Source organism: Ctenocephalides felis, unplaced genomic scaffold (genome assembly GCF_003426905.1).
Source record: "Ctenocephalides felis isolate EL2017-DRISC unplaced genomic scaffold, ASM342690v1 CF-g0.4_SCAFFOLD_00880, whole genome shotgun sequence".
NCBI classification, from domain to species: Eukaryota; Metazoa; Arthropoda; class Insecta; order Siphonaptera; family Pulicidae; genus Ctenocephalides; species Ctenocephalides felis.
Window position 1 is genome coordinate 602 of NW_020537034.1, and position 22457 is coordinate 23058.

General features: G+C 32.6%; 5 protein-coding genes across 5 annotated transcripts; 4 read left to right on the forward strand and 1 right to left on the reverse strand.

The window, feature by feature from the left end:
• Positions 1 to 220: 220 nt before the first annotated feature.
• Positions 221 to 6968, reverse strand: LOC113365309 (chromosome-associated kinesin KIF4-like; the record flags this gene model as incomplete). Its single annotated transcript, XM_026606893.1, has 4 exons — positions 6887 to 6968; positions 6623 to 6735; positions 5924 to 6198; positions 221 to 350 (listed from the first exon to the last, which is right to left on the reverse strand). Coding segments are annotated over exons 1-4 (600 nt in total), but the record flags the coding sequence as incomplete, so codon positions are not given.
• Positions 6969 to 8096: 1128 nt separating this feature from the next.
• LOC113365310 lies at positions 8097 to 9656 on the forward strand. Its single transcript, XM_026606894.1, has one exon. The coding sequence runs from the start codon at positions 8097 to 8099 to the stop codon at positions 9654 to 9656; it is 1560 nt and encodes a 519-aa protein (XP_026462679.1).
• A 113-nt stretch (positions 9657 to 9769) lies between these two features.
• Positions 9770 to 11557, forward strand: LOC113365311. Its single transcript, XM_026606895.1, has one exon. It carries the CDS (start codon positions 9770 to 9772, stop codon positions 11555 to 11557), a length of 1788 nt encoding a protein of 595 aa, XP_026462680.1.
• An 88-nt stretch (positions 11558 to 11645) lies between these two features.
• LOC113365312 lies at positions 11646 to 12740 on the forward strand. The gene is made up of 2 exons (XM_026606896.1): positions 11646 to 11665; positions 11738 to 12740. Exons 1-2 carry the CDS (start codon positions 11646 to 11648, stop codon positions 12738 to 12740), a joined length of 1023 nt encoding a protein of 340 aa, XP_026462681.1.
• Positions 12741 to 15325: 2585 nt separating this feature from the next.
• Positions 15326 to 20419, forward strand: LOC113365313. Its single transcript, XM_026606897.1, has 2 exons — positions 15326 to 18894; positions 18967 to 20419. Exons 1-2 carry the CDS (start codon positions 15326 to 15328, stop codon positions 20417 to 20419), a joined length of 5022 nt encoding a protein of 1673 aa, XP_026462682.1.
• Positions 20420 to 22457: the final 2038 nt, after the last annotated feature.

A 22457-nucleotide genomic window follows, 5' to 3' on the forward strand; every position in this document is an offset into this window, starting at 1 on the left:
AAATTCGTAAACATAAACACTAGATTAAAACTACTAAGTATATGTTAAAAAGTTAGAAAAACTACAACAAATGCAAGATGCATCAACATTCCCATATGCAATTAAAATTTCTGCTTAAAATATATACTCCTGTTGGTGGTAATTCAAGCACAAAGACAAAGACCACGTTTGCTAAGTAATCCTTATAGGTATTCATAGGTACAAAAATTAAAATACTAACCAGATCTTCCATCTCGCTTGTATTTTCGAAGTCAAAATATTGAGGTATTCTGATCAAATGAATAATACAATTGACATTGGTTTTGAAGCGAGCCAACAGAATTGCTATCACAGGCATTAGATCCTTGTAGCTACATTGGATATAAAAAATGCTTTTAATTCTGCAAACTGGGATTGCATTATGATGCACTCGTGACAAGAACGTGCCAGCATACCTATGCAATATAGTCGCAAGCTACTTTACAGACAGAATTCTAATGTACCATTCACGCGATGGTACAGAAGAATATAATATAACAGGAGGTGTGCCGCAGGGCTCTGTTCTAGGCCCTTTGCTGTGGAATATTATGTATGATGGCCTTTTGAGACTAGAGTTTCCAGAATGTGTGAAACTAGTAGCATATGCAGACGATGTTGCCATAGTGGTTGTCTCCAAACAAATTGATGACATCGTAAGCCTATTCGATATTACATTCAGAAAAATTAATCGGTGGATGGGAACAATGAATCTCCAATTAGCACAACAAAAAAGTGAAGCTGTTCTTATCACTAGTAGGAAAAGAATTGAGACCATCAAGCTAAAGATAGGAAATCTTGAGATCACGTCAAAACCTCACATCTGTTACCTTGGCGTAATGCTTGATGCTCGTTTGAATTTCAATCAACAGGTGGAACACGTTAGTGCTAAGGCGTCAATAGTTAGGACGAAACTTGCTCGACTGATGCCTAATATTGGAGGTCCTAAACAAACCAGAAGGATATTACTATCGTCAGTTATTACTTCAGTGCTGACATATGGTATCTCCATATGGGGTGATGCTCTTAAATCTCAAAAATCGAGGAGAATGGCAGGGCCCTTATACCGTCTCAGTGCTATAAGAATTGCTTGCGCATTTCGCACAATATCGGCGGAAGCAGTGTGCGTCATTTCAGGAACTGTGCCTCTCTTAGTCTTAGCAGAGGAAAGACGGACAATTTACCATAGAAGACATCAACAACTGTGTCCTGAAAAGTTAAGATTAGAAGAACGGCAGAACAGCATTGACCGATGGCAGCGACTGTGGGATGTCGCTGTAAAGGGCAGATGGACGCATCGTCTCATTCCTAACATCAAAGTCTGGCTAAGTCGCAAGCACGGCGAAGTAAACTATTATACTACGCAAATGCTATCGGGGCATGGCTGTTTTCGAGCCTACCTACACCGATTCAAGCACGATAGCTCGCCGGATTGCCCATATTGTTTGGGCGAAATCGAAGATGCTGAGCACGTGTTCTTCGTGTGCCCGCGATTTGGTGCTCTACGGGATGATGTGGAGGAGACATTGAGACGCACAATTACCCCAGGTAATGTTGTTGAAGTAATGCTGACAAGTGAAGCTGCTTGGAACGCCATAGACAGATTTGCGAGAGACGTTTTAATGGACCTGCGTTCTATAGAGAGAGAAAGGACGAATGGGACTTCGCCCATTTAAAAGATAAGTAAAATGTTTATGAATTATAACATTGTTTATAACAAGTTAAGAATTGTAACATTCTAGATCCTCCCCCCACGAAGTAATGCCTAGCGGCGGTTTCCGTGGGGACCAGAGGCAGGGGCAAAGCGGAGGCATTAGATGTTTTGTGATATTTAATTTTTCTTCCTTCATTTGTTTTCTTTGTTTTAAACTTGGGACGTGTAAATATGAAAACTAATGAAATTTAGAAATAAAAAATAATGTTTAAACATATAATCAACACACTAGAAGAAGAAACAACTGGATAGTTTTACCCATTTGCATGTACTGACATTAAAACCAGGGCAGGGTACTTTTACTTGATCGGTTTAGATTTAGTTAATGTTGTCTTATAAATATTAGACGACAATGTTACAATATTAATAATAATCTATTTGAAAACATTCAGTATTTTTCGAACATTTCGTTATGATACGGGAAGTTCCAGCAATTTGCCTTAAGGTACGATGTCATAATTGCCTCAAGACAGAATTCCACTTACAGCTAGTTTTATTTTTGTTTCAAATATCAACAAAATTTAAAATAATAAATCGATAAATGTATATGTTATAAAATACCTTTTAAAATTCTTCATAAGTTCCTGAAGGAGTTTAATTAAATTTTAATACTTTACTCAAATTAGGATTTCAGCGTTACTGGTGTTAGGTCTTTTTTTTAGGTTTTTTTAAAATATCAACAAAATTTACAATAATAAATTAATAAATGTATATGTCATAAAATACCTTATAAAATTCTTTATTATATGCTATAAATATTTTCATAAGTCCTTGAACAAATTTAATTAAATTTTAATACTTTAAACTCAAATTACGATTTCAGCATTATTGGTGTTAGAACATGTTTTTAAGACGTCCTTGTGCCTAATTTCGAATAATTTTTTATAATTTTTTATCTTATACTTTGAGGCGGCCGTACTCTCAAACTTTCAATTTTACAAAAAAAACGGTTTTCTAAGGAATTGTAGGAAATTTTATCTAGTTTAATTCGTACATAGATACTTTTATCGTAGAATCAGCCAAAAAAAAGATATTTTAAAAAAGTTGTTGTTTGACGCTGTTTTTTCAATATGGCGGCAACTTGCCGTTCAAATTTGAGGTGGCAAAGTTGATTTTCGTAAAGAGCACCTCGAAATCTACAAGATTACCAATTTTCATAATTCCCGGAGTACTGTACCGGCAACAGCCTTTTTTTGCACCAAATGACTGGACTACAGTTCTCGATTGAAATTTGCGGCTAATGAACCTATTGCAATCAAGGCCTAAAATGTTAGAAATTAATTTATTAAAAGTACAAAAAATATTTCAGCAACTTCGATAAAACCAAAATAGGTTGTAATTGTTAAAAAAAATCGCGAGTGCTTGCCATGTCGTCCAAACCTAACATGACGCTTTCCCATACATTTTTGATTAGGCTTGGATTGGACATAGTAAGCGTTACTTCAATCAATATTTTTACTAGAAATAGTTAAAATTATGAACAAAATAAAGATCATAGCCCAATCTACTATTTATGAACCTTATTGATAATAAAATTTAACTAGTTGGTTTGGTATTTAGCCTTGAGGCAAGTTACATGAACTTCCCGAAATGTGTAAATAATCGACTTAATCAAAAAAATGTGTAAATAATATACTTCATTAATCCTACTTTAAAAAAAACGATAATAATTTTAGCAAACTTTGACGAATTTTTAAAATTAAACTACTTGTCGTTAGGCCGTAATATTACAGTAAGTTCTATAAGACCATGATGTATATCGCCAAAAAAAATTCCATGAAAATCAGTTAATTACAAGAAAACGGCTCGGTAGATTTTCACCTAAAATTAATCAGTACCATTCCCAACTAATATCTTTCGAACAGTTTTTGATTTTTTAAAATCGTTCGGTAGGATGAGCTTAAATGTGGATGAAAAGTTTTTTTCAAATTACAAAGAAACGGCTTGGCAGATCGTTGCACAAAACTGACAAACGATAGTCCTCACCGAAATACATCAAATGGCTTTTAAATTTTTAAAATCGGTTCAGACGTTTTTGAGAAAACGTCGATCAAAAGTCTAATTTTGACAAATGCCAAAAAGACCATACTGATTTTTGCAAACTTTGACGAATTTTTAAAGCTGAACCAGTTGTCGTAGGGCCGTAATATTTTAGTATGATCTAGAAGACTATGGTATCTATCGTCAAAAAAATAATCATAAAAATCGTCGATTTTTTTTTTTTTTAAACTTTATTACAAGAAAACGGCCCGGCCGATCTCTACCAAAAACTAATCAGCACGATTCCCAACCAATATCTTTCGAACGGTTTTTGAATTTTCAAAATCGATTCAGAATTGCGGGCTAAAACGTAGACGAAAATTTTTTCACTTTTCTGCCATTTATGAAGAAACGGCTTGGCCGATCGTCGCACAAAACTGACAAACAATAGTTCTCGTTGAGATACATCGAATGGCTTTTAAATTTTTGAAATCGGTCCAGCCGTTTTCGAGAAAACGTCGATTTACGGCAAAAAATCTGTTCACATACACACACACACACACACACATACTTTTTCCAAATTTGGTCTCATTCGATTCAGAATGGCTTGAAACGTCGAGAAAACATAAAATTAGCGAATCGGGTTTTTTGATGAAAACATAAACTTCTCCTTCGGGAAGTTAAAAAGAATAAAAGTAACAATAAAAATGATAATCACAAAGTAGTAAATTATAAATCCATGAAAGAGCTAAATATCCTAGGTATTGAAATACCTAAACTATGGCCAGATACTATATTGTCGTAATTATAAACTAACATATACCACAAGTTTAAAAATGTTTGTTTTTTTATTAAGAATTATTTAAAAAGTTGATCGATTCTCAAAATAAAACAATTGAAAAAAGTTATTCATGTACTCTTATTTGAAAACAGCATGCCGCAACCACGTATGTTACATTTTTTTCCGTGCGACAAACACGTATCTGAAAGAATTGAAGAAAAAATAATAAATAATTGTTACAAGATTGAATATTTTTAAAATTTATAAAAAAATTGTTAACAGCAGTTCAAAAATTCGTTATAAAACGTTTTTTGTCTCTCCTGAAAAGTATAATAGTAGTTTCTGAGATACGAGGTTGCGTCAGAAAAGCATCGATATGCGCATCACATTATTAGATATTTTATAGAGATTTTAATAATAAGTATGGAGCGATATTGCATTGAAAAAAAAGTTAAAAAAGTTAAAAAATTCCAAATTATTTCTAAATATAATTCAAATAAGTCAATTTACTCAAAAATTTAATATTCACAAAAATCAATCTTTTTTGAAAAATTGAATTTTTGGTACGGGAAGTTCCAGCAATTTGTCTTAAATGCCGTACACCAATAGGTGGTTTATTCGCTTCAAAAACAGTCGTATATGTGACCCTCCCACACTAGGAAAATGACATAGCTGGCGGGTGTTGCTCAAGAGCTAAGGTAATTAGGGGCTAACACTATAGTTTTATACTTCAAAAATTTCATTAAACTTATACTATTTAAACAGAAACCAATTAACTCTTATTTTTTACTTATATTACACATTTGATGACGTTTAAAAGCTGCATATTATAAAAAATATGAATTTTTCAACTTTTCAAACGGCAATATCTCAGAAACGGTGATACTAACAAAAAAATTAATAATAACAATTTCATAGAGAATTTTATAATAAATAAACTCATCTAACATAAAAAAAATTATGGTTTCGGCGGAAAATGGGAAAAACTAGATTTTTGCACCTTTGACCTTGAATAAAAAAAATCGCAGATGTCGGATCGTTGGGGACTTTTGACATTTCATTTGTAATGGCCTATTTAACATCTGTACCAAATTTCAGCTCTATGCGAATTGTTCCTAACTGAAAACTTAATTTGACTGGGCTATAATCAATGCTAGTCCTTACCAAATTACATACAATGGCATTTGAAGTTATGAAATCAGTTCAATCGTTTTTGTGAAAACGTCAACAGAAGATCCAAAAAAACGCTAACATTACACACGCATAATTTTCGCACAAATGCTTTGTATGTATGGTTTCGAAGCGACAACCATGGTGAACTAAAATAATTTTCAATTCAAAAACCATTATTTTCATTCATCATTACTAGATCCAGTTTTAAATAACAAAAAAATAATACGTAAAGCTTTTTTCTTTTACTGACTATTACTTACTTATCGCTGATTTTTCGCTGTTGTATATGGATAGTGAATATTGCATGACTTCTACTGGATTGACTGTTCATTGCAGTTGCACCTACAGCTCTGCGACGATATCCTCTAACTAAACAATCTAATGTATCTTTTGCATTACGTACTTCAATTTCGGTTAATCCAGGAATTACAATTCTTTTTTGTTGATCTTCTCTGATATCAACTATACTTTGATCTCTATTTGATTTTGATAAAAGATCAAATAATTGTTCTTGATATAATTCCATAAATGATACCTGTAGAACATGAGAAAATACTTTACTGAAGAAATGACTTACTGTTATTATTATGTTTACAATTTCATAAACTATTATGATTTCTAAAAGCAAATTATATTAAATAGCAATCCATATACTCCTAAGGAGTGCAGAACAATTATATTCAACCAAACATATAGAAGTACAAACACAATGCAAAGATTTTGAAAATCTGACATGTTTAATTTCTGACCATTTATGGGTATTCAAATAAACTCTAATTACAGTGTAAAAAGGTTATGGCTTTTAAATTTTAATTCTCATTTAAACCTCATATGCTCCTTAACAATACACTTTAAATTTATTGCTTTAATATTTGGAAAGTAGTTTATATTGATCTAACTTGTAATTGAAAATTATATTGCTCCGTCAGAGTTGAAATTTTTTGAAAAATGTCTTTTACTGCTCTTGGTATAACACCCATCTCCTCGACTGGTCCAACTGAATAAGCCATGCCCATGGAATGAGTTTTTCCGGAGCCAGTCTGACCATAAGCTAATATTGTCACATTGTAGCCTAAAATATATTTTTAGATTGAACAAAATAATAAATAATAAAGTAAAGATACTGAAGATAAAAATAGAATTTGGGATTATAGATGAGAGATAAATTCACCTACACCAAAGTTATGTTATGTCAAAATTAAATTCTAGTAGAAATAAATTACCCTTAAACAATCCATCAACTACATCAACCCTTAACAGCAGTGTCATAAAATTCAGCTTGCGAAACTTCTGGTGGAAATGCATGGTTGTAAGTAAAAGAAAGATTTTTTATTAAAACTTGAGGTTTATTCGGCAGTGTTTCGAGGCATTTAACATATCTTTTAGAAATTTCGGATTTGACTAAAGGCCTTATCCTTAAAGCCACCTGTACACTAACAGCAGAATCAAATTTTTTCAAAAATCGTTTAAGCAGGTGTAGATCTTATATGAGATATTCTATTTTATTTATGAAGAAAATAATATAGTAAATAATATACTTCATCAATCCTACTTTAAAAAACGATAATAATTTATATCCATATACTCTCCTAAGGAGTGCAGAACAATTATATTCAACCAAACATATAGAAGTACAAACACAATGCAAAGATTTTGAAAATCTGACATGTTTAATTTCTGACCATTTATGGGTATTCAAATAAACTCTAATTACAGTGTAAAAAGGTTATGGCTTTTAAATTTTAATTCTCATTTAAACCTCATATGCTCCTTAACAATTGGATAAAATATAATTAATTATGTTGCCATCTAACGGTGTGCTTTAGAAATAACCAAAATCTGGTAGGGGGGCTTTTGACCCGCCATTTTGAGCTTTTGATTTTATTATTTTTATTTCTGTAAAATATAGTTGTTTAAAATACATGGCTAAGACAACATCGGCGTTTTCATTTAAGTATATTATACATTTTGGTCCATCGACACGGATCCAGTGATTAAAAATTACAGTCCACTCTTTAAAATTAAATATACGCGAGTTCGTCAAAACATAAAGCCAAACAAAGCTCTACGTGAATGAAAACCCGGGAACCTGAGAAGCCGCCATTGAAGCTTGGAAGCGTCGCCTGGAGTTCACTGGAATTGGAACAACTACAACTAAAGATCACAATTGGAAATACAAGTAAGTCCACAATTAGTCTAAAACCATTTCAAAATTGCTTAGTATAATTGTTTGTAAGGTTTAGTCTATGTACGGTATACTTTGTCATTGTGGTTATTTAATAAATCGGGATAGGAATTAGGAACATATTCCTATTATATATCAATACAATTTTCCCATTACATTCAAAAACTACGGATTTAAACAAATTGCGGTAGCAAATTTATATATAAACTATCGTATATTTTACACGTGCGTTTCTTGTAAAATTTAAAATGGCGGACATTGAGACGCTCAAACAACAAAGGGCTCGATTGATAAAATCTATCGCGCTTATTCAGAATTTTATTAATAACTTTCGAGAAGGAGATAGCAAACATGGCTTAATCCTCCGAAAAAAGAAACTAGTTGAGATTCTTCAAAGTTTAGAAGAAAATCAAACTGAATTAGATGTTAGATGTCCAGGAACTTACTCAAAAGAATATGAGGAGTTATTTGATTTACATTTTGAATTGTCAGCTCAAATTGAAGATATTTTAGAAACTAACATTAACGAAAATAAACCAAATATAGATTTAAAACATAGGCAAATTAACATCAAACTTCCAGACATAAATTTACCAAAGTTCAATGGAAATTATTCGGAATGGAATGCATTCATAGATATTTACAATTCACTTATACACAACAACGAGCATTTGTCAGACGTTCAAAAACTTCATTATTTAAAAGGGACACTACAATCACCAGCATCTGACTTAATAACAAATCTTTCTATGACCAATGAAAATTACAACACGGCATATAATTTACTGCAAGATAGATACAACAATAAATACTTAATAATTACATCACATCTACAATCTCTAAATGACATAAAACCTATACTACGAGGTTCACATGAAAATCTACAATCATTTTTGAACCAAGCGAGGCAGCAGACGCAGTCACTAGTAACAATTCACGAAGATGCAGTTTATTGGGACATAATTTTAGTTTTTCAGCTCACAAATAAATTAGATCACCATACTCGTTTAGCTTGGAGTCTATCACAACAAGAAGGAGAGCTGCCAACGTTAAACAAATTTTATAAATTTCTTGAAACCAGGTCGTGTGCGTTGGAAACTGCAACCAAGACTGGTAAGATAGAACATTCCGGAGCAAAAATAAAATCTGTAAATATAGTGTCTCAAGATAATCAGCACAAACCATGTATATATTGTAAATTGAAAGGACATCGTGTATATAATTGCTTTAAATTTAAGAAACTACCAATAACACAAAGACAGGAAATTTTAAGACTTAATCTCCATTGCGAGAAATGTTTAGAACCTGCTCATTCACCAGATGTATGTAAATTCAGTCAGAATTGCAAAATATGCCAGAAGAAACACCACACAATGATGCATGTATATAATGATAATAAAGATTCCACCTCAGAGGAAAAAGTGAGAAGCAGTGAAACTACGCAAAAGGTACTATTTTCACAAGAGTCCAATTCCATAAGCGTTTTGTTAGCCACTGCAATCATCAACATTGAAAACACTCGAGGGGAGCTTTGTGAAGCAAGAGCACTATTGGATAGTGGCTCACAGACCAACCTGGTCACAAAAGATTTAGCAGAAAGACTGCAGCTCCCACAATTTAATTCCCGAAACACTCTGAGTGTACTACAGGGCAAGTCATTAGGAGTATCTAAATCAACTAAAATCAAGATAAATTCAATTAATAGTTCGTATAGCAGATCAATAAACTGTATTGTAATAGATAAAATTACAACAAATTTACCTGCACAAAAATTGATGCCAGTGACTGGAAGATTCCAAATAACATAAAATTAGCAGATCCTTCATTTTCAAATCCTGGGCCAGTTGACGTACTAATAGGAGCAGAATTATTCTTTGAAATCATACAGCAAGGTAGTATAAAACTAGGCTATAAACTTCCCATGTTGAAAAACAGCAAGCTTGGATGGATGCTTTCAGGACCATATAAGGAGCCATCGATGCAACCGAGTTATGTAGGATTCATTTCCAATGATCAATTAAATTGCGAAATAACAAAGTTTTGGCAAATCGAAGAAATAGACAGCAGTCCTCCAATGCAGGGTTCGGACAAAATCTGTGAAGACCACTTTTTAAAGACAGTTCACCGACATGAAAATGGAAGATATGAGGTGAGTCTACCATTTATTGAAAATAGAAAGTCAGAACTTGGAGAATCATTCCATCTAGCCAAGTCACGCCTGTTAAACCTGGAAAGACGCTTTAAATCAGATAAAAACCTTTTGAATAAATATGCAGAGTTTATGGAAGAGTATATTCGGTTAGGCCATGCGCAAGAAACCACAGTGATACAACATTCAACTCAAGAAAATCCAGTTTATTATCTTCCACATCACCCCGTTATAAAAGAATATGGTACAACCAAGTTGCGGGTAGTATTTGATGCTTCGGCTAAAACATCTAATAATATATCATTAAATGACATCTTACATACAGGACCTAAGCTACAGCAAGAATTAATATCAATACTAATTAGATTTCGATGCTGGAAGTATGTTTTTATAACAGATATTACAAAAATGTACAGGCAAATAAAAGTTGCTAAAAAAGATCAAGAAGTGCAAAGGATTTTGTGGAGATGTGACCCAAAGGAAGACATTCGTTGTTATAAATTAACAACAGTAACCTATGGCACATCTTCCGCACCCTATTTAGCAATTCGTGTTTTGAATAAACTAGCAGAGGATGAAGAAAGCAGTACACCTGTAGCAGCAGATATTATTAAACAAGACTGCTATGTAGACGATATAATAACAGGAGCAAACTCCATAACAGATCTTCATATTAAATCTGATCAACTTGTGACAATGCTTGGCCGCGGAGGATTTTCTCTACACAAGTGGTCCAGCAATAATCAAGAATTTTTAAACACAATTGCACAAGAAAATCAAGAATTAGAAAATACGTGCTTCATTGATAAAACTGGAATAATTAAAGCATTGGGGTTATTATGGAACCCGACAGAAGACATTTTTAAGGCAACAATTCCATCAGCATTCCAAAGAACTTTCACAAAAAGAGCCATTTTATCAGCCATATCCCAAATCTTCGACCCAATGGGACTTATAGCCCCAGTCGTAGTCAAGGCGAAGATGATAATGCAAAAGATATGGAAACAGAAGACTGATTGGGATGAAGAAGTTCCAGCAACAATTAAAGAAGAGTGGAAAACCCTTCAAAATCAGTTCACTCTTCTAAAAGAAATAAAGATTCAACGGTATATGTTCAACCAAGAACCAATAAAACAAATTGAGTGCCATGGATTCGCTGATGCATCAATGGCAGCATATGGAGCATGCATCTATGTTCGGGCAATATATAACAATAATTCTATATCATCAAGGCTATTAACTGCCAAATCAAAAGTAGCACCAATCAAGAATGTGACTCTGCCACGACTAGAACTATGCGCAGCATTACTATTAGCTAGACTTTATAAGCACATAAGTAAGGTAATCAATATACATTTTGACAAAACGTTCATGTGGAGTGATTCGACCATTGTTTTGGGATGGTTAAAAACTGATCCCAGCAAGCTAAAAATGTTTGTTAGCAACAGAGTGCAGGAGATTCAGGAAACAACATCCGGAATAATATGGAGTCATGTATCTTCACAGGACAACGCAGCAGACATAGTTTCGAGAGGAGTCCACTCCTCAGGAAATAATTAATAATAGCTTATGGTGGTTTGGTCCAACATGGTTGTTATCAAATTCAGAATGGCCCACCAATAAGTATGAAGAAGTGCCAGTAGAAGATATGCCAGAACTAAAAGTGCTGCAAATAAACCAGTCCAATATAAAATCAGAAAAAATATACTCAAAATATTCAAGTTTTAATAAATTAATTAGGGTAATTGCATACTGTTTGAGATTTAACTTAAAATTAAAATATCGTCATAATAAAGATACATTAACTTTGAGCACCAGAGAATTAGATTATGCTCACAATGCGATAATCAAATTAGCACAAAGAGAAGAGTTTAATAAAATTATTCATGAATTAGAAAGTAATAAGTACACAGGATTGAACACAAGTTCAGAATTAAAAGGTTTATACCCATTTATTGATTCTGAAGGAATATTGAGAGTGGGTGGTAGAATAGACCAGTCAGATCTTACATTTTCACATAAACATCCGATAATATTACCTAAAGGACATCGGATTACATATTTAATAATAAAACAAGAACATGAGCGATTACTTCATGCAGGTACTCAGGCAGTATTGATGAACATAAGAAGAAAATACTGGCCAATAAATGCAAGAAATCAAATTAAGGGTATCATTAGAGAATGCATCAAATGCAAAAGATTTCGAGCTGAGCAATCACAACAATTAATGGGATCGTTACCCAGAGATAGGGTTATACGTCAACGACCATTTTTGTCAGTTGGAATTGATTATGCAGGACCTGTTCTAATACGATCTAGTCGTTTAAGAAAGGCTCCTAAAACTAAAGCATATATTGTCATCTACATATGTATGACAACAAAAGCTATACATTTGGATTTGGTTACAGAGCTCTCAACAAAATCATTTTTGGCTTCATTAAAGCGTTTTGTTTCACGCAGAGGTGTATGTTCTACAATCCATAGTGACAATGGAACAAACTTTGTTGGAGCTAGTAGACAATTAAATGAACTGTATAAATTTTTTAAACTAGAAATCAACAGAAAAAACATTATTGAATGTGTAGCAAATATGGGTATCACATGGAAATTTATACCTTCCCATGCTCCACACTTTGGAGGCCTCTGGGAAAGTAATATCAAATCTATGAAACATTACTTACATAGAGTTATAGGATCCACATGTTTGACCTATGAAGAATATTTGACTTTATTAATATAATATTATAATATACCGATACTATATATTTAAGTCCCAGTCATTTTTTAATTGGAGACCTTATGACTGCCATCCCTGAACCAATAAATGACAAAGTTATTACCAATAGATTAAGCATACACAAGCAAATTACAGCAATGCGAGATCGGTTTTGGCTTTTGTGGTCAAAGGCCTATCTCTCAGAACTACAAAGACGTACAAAATGGAGTTCGGGCACCAGCAATCTAGAAGTGGGCACAGTAGTACTAATTCAGGAAGACCATGTACCACCAATAAACTGGCCATTAGGACGAGTAACCCATGTACATCCAGGCAAAGATGGCAAAGTTCGAGTTGCAACTGTGAGGACTATGAAGGGCTCTTATATGCGACCAATTGTAAAACTAACGCCATTAGTTATGAAGGAAGCTTGAAAATATATTTGTGTATGAAATATCTTAAGTTTTGTTATATAATGTTCATATAAATATTTAGTAATAGGGATTAAAAAATTTATGATACTTATCCTTAGGATTAAAATTTCCATTTAGAAATCTTTTAGTATATCATGTTAGATTTAGTTATCCATAAGACCATATTCATTTACAATTTTGAACCTTATACTGTTATCATGTTATATTATATTATTATCTTTATTATTCATGCATATTAGGTTTAAGAACTCATGTCACATATTATTATATTATCTAGGTTATATGTCATGTCATTTCTTTTCGCAATTCATAGGTTATATCTTAATATATCTTCGGGTTGTATTCTTTAATAAACTTCACAAATTGTTGTAATGATGGATGCATACGCATCGGGCGGGAATATGGATAAAATATAATTAATTATGTTGCCATCTAACGGTGTGCTTTAGAAATAACCAAAATCTGGTAGGGGGGCTTTTGACCCGCCATTTTGAGCTTTTGATTTTATTATTTTTATTTCTGTAAAATATAGTTGTTTAAAATACATGGCTAAGACAACATCGGCGTTTTCATTTAAGTATATTATACAACAATACACTTTAAATTTATTGCTTTAATATTTGGAAAGTAGTTTATATTGATCTAACTTGTAATTGAAAATTATATTGCTCCGTCAGAGTTGAAATTTTTTGAAAAATGTCTTTTACTGCTCTTGGTATAACACCCATCTCCTCGACTGGTCCAACTGAATAAGCCATGCCCATGGAATGAGTTTTTCCGGAGCCAGTCTGACCATAAGCTAATATTGTCACATTGTAGCCTAAAATATATTTTTAGATTGAACAAAATAATAAATAATAAAGTAAAGATACTGAAGATAAAAATAGAATTTGGGATTATAGATGAGAGATAAATTCACCTACACCAAAGTTATGTTATGTCAAAATTAAATTCTAGTAGAAATAAATTGCCCTTAAACAATCCATCAACTAAACCCTTAACAGCAGTGTCATAAAATTCAGCTTGCGAAACTTCTGGTGGAAATGCATGGTTGTAAGTAAAAGAAAGATTTTTTATTAAAACTTGAGGTTTATTCGGCAGTGTTTCGAGGCATTTAACATATCTTTTAGAAATTTCGGATTTGACTAAAGGCCTTATCCTTAAAGCCACCTGTACACTAACAGCAGAATCAAATTTTTTCAAAAATCGTTTGAGCAGGTGTAGATCTTATATGAGATATTCTATTTTATTTATGAAGAAAATAATATAGTAAATAATATACTTCATCAATCCTACTTTAAAAAACGATAATAATTTATATCCATATACTCCTAAGGAGTGCAGAACAATTATATTCAACCAAACATATAGAAGTACAAACACAATGCAAAGATTTTGAAAATCTGACATGTTTAATTTCTGACCATTTATGGGTATTCAAATAAACTCTAATTACAGTGTAAAAAGGTTATGGCTTTTAAATTTTAATTCTCATTTAAACCTCATATGCTCCTTAACAATTGGATAAAATATAATTAATTATGTTGCCATCTAACGGTGTGCTTTAGAAATAACCAAAATCTGGTAGGGGGGCTTTTGACCCGCCATTTTGAGCTTTTGATTTTATTATTTTTATTTCTGTAAAATATAGTTGTTTAAAATACATGGCTAAGACAACATCGGCGTTTTCATTTAAGTATATTATACATTTTGGTCCATCGACACGGATCCAGTGATTAAAAATTACAGTCCACTCTTTAAAATTAAATATACGCGAGTTCGTCAAAACATAAAGCCAAACAAAGCTCTACGTGAATGAAAACCCGGGAACCTGAGAAGCCGCCATTGAAGCTTGGAAGCGTCGCCTGGAGTTCACTGGAATTGGAACAACTACAACTAAAGATCACAATTGGAAATACAAGTAAGTCCACAATTAGTCTAAAACCATTTCAAAATTGCTTAGTATAATTGTTTGTAAGGTTTAGTCTATGTACGGTATACTTTGTCATTGTGGTTATTTAATAAATCGGGATAGGAATTAGGAACATATTCCTATTATATATCAATACAATTTTCCCATTACATTCAAAAACTACGGATTTAAACAAATTGCGGTAGCAAATTTATATATAAACTATCGTATATTTTACACGTGCGTTTCTTGTAAAATTTAAAATGGCGGACATTGAGACGCTCAAACAACAAAGGGCTCGATTGATAAAATCTATCGCGCTTATTCAGAATTTTATTAATAACTTTCGAGAAGGAGATAGCAAACATGGCTTAATCCTCCGAAAAAAGAAACTAGTTGAGATTCTTCAAAGTTTAGAAGAAAATCAAACTGAATTAGATGTTAGATGTCCAGGAACTTACTCAAAAGAATATGAGGAGTTATTTGATTTACATTTTGAATTGTCAGCTCAAATTGAAGATATTTTAGAAACTAACATTAACGAAAATAAACCAAATATAGATTTAAAACATAGGCAAATTAACATCAAACTTCCAGACATAAATTTACCAAAGTTCAATGGAAATTATTCGGAATGGAATGCATTCATAGATATTTACAATTCACTTATACACAACAACGAGCATTTGTCAGACGTTCAAAAACTTCATTATTTAAAAGGGACACTACAATCACCAGCATCTGACTTAATAACAAATCTTTCTATGACCAATGAAAATTACAACACGGCATATAATTTACTGCAAGATAGATACAACAATAAATACTTAATAATTACATCACATCTACAATCTCTAAATGACATAAAACCTATACTACGAGGTTCACATGAAAATCTACAATCATTTTTGAACCAAGCGAGGCAGCAGACGCAGTCACTAGTAACAATTCACGAAGATGCAGTTTATTGGGACATAATTTTAGTTTTTCAGCTCACAAATAAATTAGATCACCATACTCGTTTAGCTTGGAGTCTATCACAACAAGAAGGAGAGCTGCCAACGTTAAACAAATTTTATAAATTTCTTGAAACCAGGTCGTGTGCGTTGGAAACTGCAACCAAGACTGGTAAGATAGAACATTCCGGAGCAAAAATAAAATCTGTAAATATAGTGTCTCAAGATAATCAGCACAAACCATGTATATATTGTAAATTGAAAGGACATCGTGTATATAATTGCTTTAAATTTAAGAAACTACCAATAACACAAAGACAGGAAATTTTAAGACTTAATCTCCATTGCGAGAAATGTTTAGAACCTGCTCATTCACCAGATGTATGTAAATTCAGTCAGAATTGCAAAATATGCCAGAAGAAACACCACACAATGATGCATGTATATAATGATAATAAAGATTCCACCTCAGAGGAAAAAGTGAGAAGCAGTGAAACTACGCAAAAGGTACTATTTTCACAAGAGTCCAATTCCATAAGCGTTTTGTTAGCCACTGCAATCATCAACATTGAAAACACTCGAGGGGAGCTTTGTGAAGCAAGAGCACTATTGGATAGTGGCTCACAGACCAACCTGGTCACAAAAGATTTAGCAGAAAGACTGCAGCTCCCACAATTTAATTCCCGAAACACTCTGAGTGTACTACAGGGCAAGTCATTAGGAGTATCTAAATCAACTAAAATCAAGATAAATTCAATTAATAGTTCGTATAGCAGATCAATAAACTGTATTGTAATAGATAAAATTACAACAAATTTACCTGCACAAAAAGTTGATGCCAGTGACTGGAAGATTCCAAATAACATAAAATTAGCAGATCCTTCATTTTCAAATCCTGGGCCAGTTGACGTACTAATAGGAGCAGAATTATTCTTTGAAATCATACAGCAAGGTAGTATAAAACTAGGCTATAAACTTCCCATGTTGAAAAACAGCAAGCTTGGATGGATGCTTTCAGGACCATATAAGGAGCCATCGATGCAACCGAGTTATGTAGGATTCATTTCCAATGATCAATTAAATTGCGAAATAACAAAGTTTTGGCAAATCGAAGAAATAGACAGCAGTCCTCCAATGCAGGGTTCGGACAAAATCTGTGAAGACCACTTTTTAAAGACAGTTCACCGACATGAAAATGGAAGATATGAGGTGAGTCTACCATTTATTGAAAATAGAAAGTCAGAACTTGGAGAATCATTCCATCTAGCCAAGTCACGCCTGTTAAACCTGGAAAGACGCTTTAAATCAGATAAAAACCTTTTGAATAAATATGCAGAGTTTATGGAAGAGTATATTCGGTTAGGCCATGCGCAAGAAACCACAGTGATACAACATTCAACTCAAGAAAATCCAGTTTATTATCTTCCACATCACCCCGTTATAAAAGAATATGGTACAACCAAGTTGCGGGTAGTATTTGATGCTTCGGCTAAAACATCTAATAATATATCATTAAATGACATCTTACATACAGGACCTAAGCTACAGCAAGAATTAATATCAATACTAATTAGATTTCGATGCTGGAAGTATGTTTTTATAACAGATATTACAAAAATGTACAGGCAAATAAAAGTTGCTAAAAAAGATCAAGAAGTGCAAAGGATTTTGTGGAGATGTGACCCAAAGGAAGACATTCGTTGTTATAAATTAACAACAGTAACCTATGGCACATCTTCCGCACCCTATTTAGCAATTCGTGTTTTGAATAAACTAGCAGAGGATGAAGAAAGCAGTACACCTGTAGCAGCAGATATTATTAAACAAGACTGCTATGTAGACGATATAATAACAGGAGCAAACTCCATAACAGATCTTCATATTAAATCTGATCAACTTGTGACAATGCTTGGCCGCGGAGGATTTTCTCTACACAAGTGGTCCAGCAATAATCAAGAATTTTTAAACACAATTGCACAAGAAAATCAAGAATTAGAAAATACGTGCTTCATTGATAAAACTGGAATAATTAAAGCATTGGGGTTATTATGGAACCCGACAGAAGACATTTTTAAGGCAACAATTCCATCAGCATTCCAAAGAACTTTCACAAAAAGAGCCATTTTATCAGCCATATCCCAAATCTTCGACCCAATGGGACTTATAGCCCCAGTCGTAGTCAAGGCGAAGATGATAATGCAAAAGATATGGAAACAGAAGACTGATTGGGATGAAGAAGTTCCAGCAACAATTAAAGAAGAGTGGAAAACCCTTCAAAATCAGTTCACTCTTCTAAAAGAAATAAAGATTCAACGGTATATGTTCAACCAAGAACCAATAAAACAAATTGAGTGCCATGGATTCGCTGATGCATCAATGGCAGCATATGGAGCATGCATCTATGTTCGGGCAATATATAACAATAATTCTATATCATCAAGGCTATTAACTGCCAAATCAAAAGTAGCACCAATCAAGAATGTGACTCTGCCACGACTAGAACTATGCGCAGCATTACTATTAGCTAGACTTTATAAGCACATAAGTAAGGTAATCAATATACATTTTGACAAAACGTTCATGTGGAGTGATTCGACCATTGTTTTGGGATGGTTAAAAACTGATCCCAGCAAGCTAAAAATGTTTGTTAGCAACAGAGTGCAGGAGATTCAGGAAACAACATCCGGAATAATATGGAGTCATGTATCTTCACAGGACAACGCAGCAGACATAGTTTCGAGAGGAGCCACTCCTCAGGAAATAATTAATAATAGCTTATGGTGGTTTGGTCCAACATGGTTGTTATCAAATTCAGAATGGCCCACCAATAAGTATGAAGAAGTGCCAGTAGAAGATATGCCAGAACTAAAAGTGCTGCAAATAAACCAGTCCAATATAAAATCAGAAAAAATATACTCAAAATATTCAAGTTTTAATAAATTAATTAGGGTAATTGCATACTGTTTGAGATTTAACTTAAAATTAAAATATCGTCATAATAAAGATACATTAACTTTGAGCACCAGAGAATTAGATTATGCTCACAATGCGATAATCAAATTAGCACAAAGAGAAGAGTTTAATAAAATTATTCATGAATTAGAAAGTAATAAGTACACAGGATTGAACACAAGTTCAGAATTAAAAGGTTTATACCCATTTATTGATTCTGAAGGAATATTGAGAGTGAGTGGTAGAATAGACCAGTCAGATCTTACATTTTCACATAAACATCCGATAATATTACCTAAAGGACATCGGATTACATATTTAATAATAAAACAAGAACATGAGCGATTACTTCATGCAGGTACTCAGGCAGTATTGATGAACATAAGAAGAAAATACTGGCCAATAAATGCAAGAAATCAAATTAAGGGTATCATTAGAGAATGCATCAAATGCAAAAGATTTCGAGCTGAGCAATCACAACAATTAATGGGATCGTTACCCAGAGATAGGGTTATACGTCAACGACCATTTTTGTCAGTTGGAATTGATTATGCAGGACCTGTTCTAATACGATCTAGTCGTTTAAGAAAGGCTCCTAAAACTAAAGCATATATTGTCATCTACATATGTATGACAACAAAAGCTATACATTTGGATTTGGTTACAGAGCTCTCAACAAAATCATTTTTGGCTTCATTAAAGCGTTTTGTTTCACGCAGAGGTGTATGTTCTACAATCCATAGTGACAATGGAACAAACTTTGTTGGAGCTAGTAGACAATTAAATGAACTGTATAAATTTTTTAAACTAGAAATCAACAGAAAAAACATTATTGAATGTGTAGCAAATATGGGTATCACATGGAAATTTATACCTTCCCATGCTCCACACTTTGGAGGCCTCTGGGAAAGTAATATCAAATCTATGAAACATTACTTACATAGAGTTATAGGATCCACATGTTTGACCTATGAAGAATATTTGACTTTATTAATACAGGTGGAAGCCATATTAAATTCCAGACCATTAATCTCTTTAAGCGATGACAGTACCGATACTATATATTTAAGTCCCAGTCATTTTTTAATTGGAGACCTTATGACTGCCATCCCTGAACCAATAAATGACAAAGTTATTACCAATAGATTAAGCATACACAAGCAAATTACAGCAATGCGAGATCGGTTTTGGCTTTTGTGGTCAAAGGCCTATCTCTCAGAACTACAAAGACGTACAAAATGGAGTTCGGGCACCAGCAATCTAGAAGTGGGCACAGTAGTACTAATTCAGGAAGACCATGTACCACCAATAAACTGGCCATTAGGACGAGTAACCCATGTACATCCAGGCAAAGATGGCAAAGTTCGAGTTGCAACTGTGAGGACTATGAAGGGCTCTTATATGCGACCAATTGTAAAACTAACGCCATTAGTTATGAAGGAAGCTTGAAAATATATTTGTGTATGAAATATCTTAAGTTTTGTTATATAATGTTCATATAAATATTTAGTAATAGGGATTAAAAAATTTATGATACTTATCCTTAGGATTAAAATTTCCATTTAGAAATCTTTTAGTATATCATGTTAGATTTAGTTATCCATAAGACCATATTCATTTACAATTTTGAACCTTATACTGTTATCATGTTATATTATATTATTATCTTTATTATTCATGCATATTAGGTTTAAGAACTCATGTCACATATTATTATATTATCTAGGTTATATGTCATGTCATTTCTTTTCGCAATTCATAGGTTATATCTTAATATATCTTCGGGTTGTATTCTTTAATAAACTTTACAAATTGTTGTAATGATGGATGCATACGCATCGGGCGGGAATATGGATAAAATATAATTAATTATGTTGCCATCTAACGGTGTGCTTTAGAAATAACCAAAATCTGGTAGGGGGGCTTTTGACCCGCCATTTTGAGCTTTTGATTTTGTTATTTTTATTTCTGTAAAATATAGTTGTTTAAAATACATGGCTAAGACAACATCGGCGTTTTCATTTAAGTATATTATACAACAATACACTTTAAATTTATTGCTTTAATATTTGGAAAGTAGTTTATATTGATCTAACTTGTAATTGAAAATTATATTGCTCCGTCAGAGTTGAAATTTTTTGAAAAATGTCTTTTACTGCTCTTGGTATAACACCCATCTCCTCGACTGGTCCAACTGAATAAGCCATGCCCATGGAATGAGTTTTTCCGGAGCCAGTCTGACCATAAGCTAATATTGTCAGATTGTAGCCTAAAATATATTTTTAGATTGAACAAAATAATAAATAATAAAGTAAAGATACTGAAGATAAAAATAGAATTTGGGATTATAGATGAGAGATAAATTCACCTACACCAAAGTTATGTTATGTCAAAATTAAATTCTAGTAGAAATAAATTGCCCTTAAACAATCCATCAACTACATCAACCCTTAACAGCAGTGTCATAAAATTCAGCTTGCGAAACTTCTGGTGGAAATGCATGGTTGTAAGTAAAAGAAAGATTTTTTATTAAAACTTGAGGTTTATTCGGCAGTGTTTCGAGGCATTTAACATATCTTTTAGAAATTTCGGATTTGACTAAAGGCCTTATCCTTAAAGCCACCTGTACACTAACAGCAGAATCAAATTTTTTCAAAAATCGTTTGAGCAGGTGTAGATCTTATATGAGATATTCTATTTTATTTATGAAGAAAATAATATAGTAAATAATATACTTCATCAATCCTACTTTAAAAACGATAATAATTTATATCCATATACTCTCCTAAGGAGTGCAGAACAATTATATTCAACCAAACATATAGAAGTACAAACACAATGCAAAGATTTTGAAAATCTGACATGTTTAATTTCTGACCATTTATGGGTATTCAAATAAACTCTAATTACAGTGTAAAAAGGTTATGGCTTTTAAATTTTAATTCTCATTTAAACCTCATATGCTCCTTAACAATACACTTTAAATTTATTGTTAATCACACTGTAATTTTCTTTTCGTATATTCAGTTTTATTTAAAAAATTATGTGACGAATTTACCGAGTATGTAATGAATTTTAATAGATGAAGAAACATTATTATCATTATTGAATGTTAAATTATATTAAAAACTTACAAATCAATCTTGAGTCGTCATTTCAAATATGCAAGACAAACGAATATGAAATTATGAAATTGCAAATTGTATTCATTTGATTCTTCAATATTTAAAATAATATTAACTCTACTCAATTGTGCAAATAAAGAATTCATTATGCATTTGTAATTTCAATAAACAGTTACACCTTGCACAGGTTTTATTTTACGAGAAGCACAAAAGCTCATTATATGTATTATTGATTTATGAATTTTTAACAAAATTAATCATACTGATAAAAATAATTCAATTCCTTTAAGTTGCATCATAACTTTTTATAATTTTCGCAATTTAATCAAAATTATTAGACTGTACACAGTCTCTATATTGGA

Coding starts and splice junctions, on each gene's coding strand:
- LOC113365311 (XM_026606895.1), top strand. CDS start 9,770: ATGTTGAAAAACAGCAAGCTTGGATGGATGCTTTCAGGACCATATAAG.
- LOC113365312 (XM_026606896.1), top strand. CDS start 11,646: ATGCCAGAACTAAAAGTGCT. Junction 11,666..11,737: donor ATGCCAGAACTAAAAGTGCT/GCAAATAAACCA, acceptor TAAATTAATTAG/GGTAATTGCATACTGTTTGA.
- LOC113365313 (XM_026606897.1), top strand. CDS start 15,326: ATGGCGGACATTGAGACGCTCAAACAACAAAGGGCTCGATTGATAAAA. Junction 18,895..18,966: donor ATGCCAGAACTAAAAGTGCT/GCAAATAAACCA, acceptor TAAATTAATTAG/GGTAATTGCATACTGTTTGA.
- LOC113365310 (XM_026606894.1), top strand. CDS start 8,097: ATGGCGGACATTGAGACGCTCAAACAACAAAGGGCTCGATTGATAAAA.